Consider the following 4903-nt stretch of genomic DNA (forward strand, 5'->3'; position numbering starts at 1 on the left):
CTCATCAGGGGGAGTAAAGTCACGGAAGACTATGGATATTGGGTATGTTGGACATTACGTCGTGTACTCTTTTTCCTTAGTCAAGGTTTTGTCCCACTGGGTTTTCCTTGTCAAGGTTTTAATGAGGCATGCGAGTCCACTGCTATCCGCAGTCACCATGTTGTACTCTTTTTTCTTCGTCCTGGTTTTTGTCCCTTTGGGTTTTTCAGGACAAGGTTTTAACGAGGCAACATTTGCGGATTTATCATTGTTCTGAGAACTCATGTTTTCCTACGTTCAGGTTTTGTCCCTCTCGATTTTCCTGACGAGGTTTTTAATGAGATAACAATCTTAGAACGATGTTCAGGATCTAAAGAGATAGATATCCATAGAATTTTTGGCAGAATCACTTATTGGATTACCACACTCTACTCTCAAGTCAGGTTTTTTTACCGCACACGGTTTTTCCTGATAAGATCTACATGAAGCCAACAAGCTGCATCGAAAACATTGTTGTGAGATTTCAGCGTTCAGGTTTTGTCCTAAATGGTTTTCCGGATGCAGCTTTGACAACAAGAGACAGATCGTGACAACCATCACCATACTAAAAGCTCCAAGTGCTTTACTACGTCAAGCTTTTGTCCTTCCAGATTTATCTAACAAGATTTTGACGAGGCAACGGTTTAGAATGGTGGCATCCAAGGAGGAGTGTTATAAACCAGATGTGAATGTGGATGCGGACTATTTATGTGGGTCCCACTCTAAGTGACATAAACAAGACACTAAAGCATGTACGTGTCATTTACTTGCTAATATAAGTGATGACTAATCACCTATTAGTTTCCTATAAATACCCAACAATGAGTTAGTTGTACGAACTAAGAAGAAGTAATAAAAACGATCATCAGTTTCTCCCTTACGCTTATTTATTTCGTATTTAATTTTCACTAGTCTATTGGTACATGCATTATTATATGCATTAGCAATTCTTACATTTCCACTGATTAACTACTACTACGTTGATTAGTCTAGTCGATTAGTATGTTGATTACAATAAAGACCTAGTTTTAGCATTGCTCTAAAAATCACTGAAATGTCTTCGCTTGGTTTCTTACAAGTATCAACCTAAGTTTCTTACAAATTCAAGAAAGAATTACTGCTTGAACTTCTCCGAGATAATTACTACCCATGAAAATGTACAATATGCCCTATGCAAAGTAGATCTAATAACAAAGTAACAAGCCAGAATCCAGATGATAGAAAATCATTATACCAATAGGCATGATACTTATCACTTATCACTGCTCATGACTTGGCAAGCTCAAACCATTGCTCATGACTTGGCAAGCTCAAACCTCAGATAATGGCAAACACCCGCTGGGGTGTCTGGACGCTCACCACATCAACAGCGGCCGGCAGCAAATTAACCTTCTCCTTGCTCAACCAATGAGTTAAATGTTTAAACAACTGGTAATGTGAAGTGTGATCGGTAATTCAAGAAAGTCGACAGCTGCAAAGTTAACAACTGTTAAGCTTCAATGATTCACATTCCAGACGAAACACCCAAAAACCCTCATCTGATTTGGCACCGAGTTATAGCCGAGTGTCCTATATTTCACGGAAGAGTTTAACTTCAGGTATACGTGGTCCTATATTTCACTGAAAAAGATGCTTCTAAGTCATCTTACACGCACTCTTAACACCAATTTTGAAACAACCATGCGACATCTTACTCGCTCTCTTTGGAAATAAGCAAATTCATGGGCTTGAAACACTAATACCTGTTTTCATTGTTAATATGGAACTGAAACTAAGAAAGAACATTTGAACGAAAGATGTCATTTCCAAATCAAACACAGAAAGACTGACAAGAATAATTAAACAAAAATGAAAGCCAAGAAGTTTCCAAATAACAATGTTGATGATAAGCTGCTTAAAAAAAAAACAAGGATATATATATATATGATCCAAATGAAGGCCAAACAAGAACCAAATCTCAACCACTATGTATGTATAATAGAGAGAAGAGCTACAAAGATAACAAGACCTTCAACGTCATGGAGCACGGAAAAGGTGATGAAATTAACCTAAAGCCGCGACCTTCACATACCTTACCTTTAGTATTGTTTCACCATGAACAATAAGCTACAGGCTTTCAAAATCTAAAATCTTTTGCTGCAAAGGCTAAAATAGAAAGAAAAGCATGACTAATGTAGAGATGAGGAGGGAAAAATGAGAAAGGCTGACTTATCTCTTCATGCCTATTTGCTTTTGAGTATCTTCTAGTCAATTTTGACAGATGAGAAAAGGTAATGAACGAAATAGAAGGAAACCAGGAAACCAATGGTGCCAGTAGACAACATGATTGCGATTGCCATGATCAATGAATAACCAAGGTAGAGCATAGCTGAGACAGGTCCACTCAAACTCCTTAGATCAAATATCAGGTAGTTGATAGAGTACATGAATACGTACAGTGAGACTGAACCAGAGGCAAAGAACGCTTTCCACCACCACTGCCAGTCCTCCACACACAGGTGCATGTACGTAAGGACAACAGAGACTTCGGCACAAACAACGACAAGCAAGATGAAGACCACGAGCAAAAACCCAAAGACATAGTAGAACCTACCAAGCCAGATGCTTGAAAGAATGAAAAAGAGTTCGATGAAGAGAGTTCCAAAGGGAAGGGTACCAGCACCAAGTACAAGAAGCCAAGATGGATATTTTCGTGCAGGGATTTCTCTTGGGATCTGGTTTGTTCGCACAGGGTAAGTAATGGGTTCTGCTTTTGTCCCAAGGTAACCTCCCAAAAGGGTTAAAGGAACAGAAATGCAGAACCAAAGAGACAACAGTATAAAATATAAGGAGATTGGGATGGCACCAGTGCTCTTGCTGCCCCAGAGTACGAAGTTCAATGCGGTAAGAATTACGAACACTATTCCCGGGAAGAAAACCGAACAAGACCAGGAAACTGATCTCCATCCTTCTGTAGTTCCCTTTACAGTTATCCATAATCGAACACCAACATAACCCGCAACAATACCAAGGAAAAGATACAGAATTATCATTCCAGTCAAGAGCATTCCTCGAGAAGCTGGGGACATGAAACCAAGAGCTGCAAATATAATGGTTACAACAGCCATCCCCAAAATCTGGGTTCCATCTCCCACCATCACACAGAGTAGCTTTGAGCAGGTCGGTTCTCTAAAGACATCTGACACTACAAGTTTCCACCCAGAAAGCTCCTCGTTCATCTGTGCTTGAGCTTCTTTGTCCAGTTCCTCGTACCTTGTCAAATCCCTTCTCACTGTCCTTAAGAATATAACAAAGACTATACCAGCTAAAAAGAATATAACCATCAGAGAATTCATGATTGAGAACCAGTGTACACGCGCTCCTTCCATCTTCAAGTAAGCGTCCCATCTCGAAGGCCATCTAATATCACTTTTCATGAATTCAACCTCATAAGTAAATGAAACTTGCTCTTGCTCCCTGATTATTTGAGACTTCTCAAGATCGACAGGACAGTTTACTGGATCAACAATGTCATACATCTTGAGCTTTTTCATTGCCTCGGGATCACGTTTGATACTGCAAGGAATGACCTCAAACCCAACAATTTCATAACCATTTAACTTCTTTTCAGGCTCTTGAACCACAGCCATGGTTTCATCTCCAGTACCAAGTAACACCACACCACTTCCTTCATACTCATGAACCAATACCTTAAATTTCAAATGATTTATGATGTAATCTTCGTTACTTAGAGGAGGTGCATACCCGACTGGGTACCCTGTCCACTGGATCTTGATCCCATTTTGTGTAGCATACCTCATAGCTGGTAAATTATCCAGGATCATATTCACCTGATACAGATCACGGGTTCTTTGCTTCAAAAGCTTCACCTCATTCTCGTTCAACGGACTCGTTGTACACAGATAGAGTGATTCATTCTGATTCATCTTAAATCTATAAGGAGAGTTATCAATCTGATCACCCATAAGAAGTTCCCCCAAATTTTCTGCACTCTTCTTAATCCCTCCCGGAGGTTTGCAGTAAGGAAGACTGTAATAACTAAAAGGAAGCTCTGTTTCGATTGAAGTCAAGGAATTAACTTTCGCAAGTATTGGTTCACCATTTGAGTATGTGTGCATGTAAGTTCCAGGCAGATAAAATCCATCACAAACGGTAGCAAACAGAATAACAAACAGACAACAGAAACGAGCCAACGAAGCTTTCTCCATTGTCAGAACAACAATATGAAAACAAATCCCTCGATCTCTGTTATATATCCAAATGCATTATCATCAATTTCAGATCTGAATCACTTCAAGATGAATTTGCACACACTTATCTATTTCAACTAAAATATTTCACCAAATAGCTGAGATCTCCAGATCTACACAAATGAAATTACAAAGAGATCCGGAATAAAAATTCTTTATCCCGAATCGAATAGATCAGTAAAACATACTTACTAATGAAAAAAATTGCACCATTCTTATATTAAACAACTCGTAAACATTGCTATGAGGTTAAAAAATACAGATCTAGCAGTAAGACAATCATATTGAATTCAGGAAACATATGAATCAATAGGAATTAAGACTAGAATAACAGTAAATTGTCAGGATTGAAATGAGAAGAATTCAGATCTGAGGATAAAGGAATACCTAGCAGATGATTCAAAACCGTTTCTGGATGAATCCTGGAAACAATCGTATGGCGCCAAGAGGAGAACTAGCAAGCCCAAAGAGCTTCTTCTGCAACTGTAAATTGGGATGAATAGGGTCCGTGAGTCGAACGTGATATAAGAGGGGGTGTTTGCGTGTGTGACACTATTGAACTATAAAAGGCCAACACAAAAACGATTCTTCGGACAATTCTTTGCGGTTTAAGGCTCAAGTCCCCTTAGTTTGCG

At 39.1% G+C, this 4903-nt stretch overlaps 1 protein-coding gene across 3 annotated transcripts; it reads right to left on the minus strand.

The window, feature by feature from the left end:
* Positions 1-1831: 1831 nt before the first annotated feature.
* LOC113288284 (transmembrane 9 superfamily member 12-like) lies at positions 1832-4903 on the minus strand. Of its 3 annotated transcripts, none has more exons than XM_026537273.1 (2): positions 4656-4903; positions 1832-4421 (listed from the first exon to the last, which is right to left on the minus strand). In XM_026537273.1, the coding sequence occupies exon 2, from the start codon at positions 4224-4226 to the stop codon at positions 2262-2264; it is 1965 nt and encodes a 654-aa protein (XP_026393058.1). In that variant the 5' UTR covers positions 4227-4421; positions 4656-4903; the 3' UTR covers positions 1832-2261. The 3 variants fall into 3 exon arrangements, with proteins under 3 accessions (XP_026393058.1, XP_026393060.1, XP_026393059.1); XM_026537275.1 differs by having other exon boundaries at positions 1832-4263; positions 4656-4805; XM_026537274.1 differs by having other exon boundaries at positions 1832-4381; positions 4656-4805.

Source organism: Papaver somniferum, chromosome 6 (genome assembly GCF_003573695.1).
Source record: "Papaver somniferum cultivar HN1 chromosome 6, ASM357369v1, whole genome shotgun sequence".
Classification (NCBI taxonomy): Eukaryota; Viridiplantae; Streptophyta; class Magnoliopsida; order Ranunculales; family Papaveraceae; genus Papaver; species Papaver somniferum.

Excerpts from the sequence above, each read along its gene's own strand:
- LOC113288284 (XM_026537273.1), bottom strand. The coding sequence starts at position 4,226 with ATGGAGAAAGCTTCGTTGGCTCGTTTCTGTTGTCTGTTTGTTATTCTG.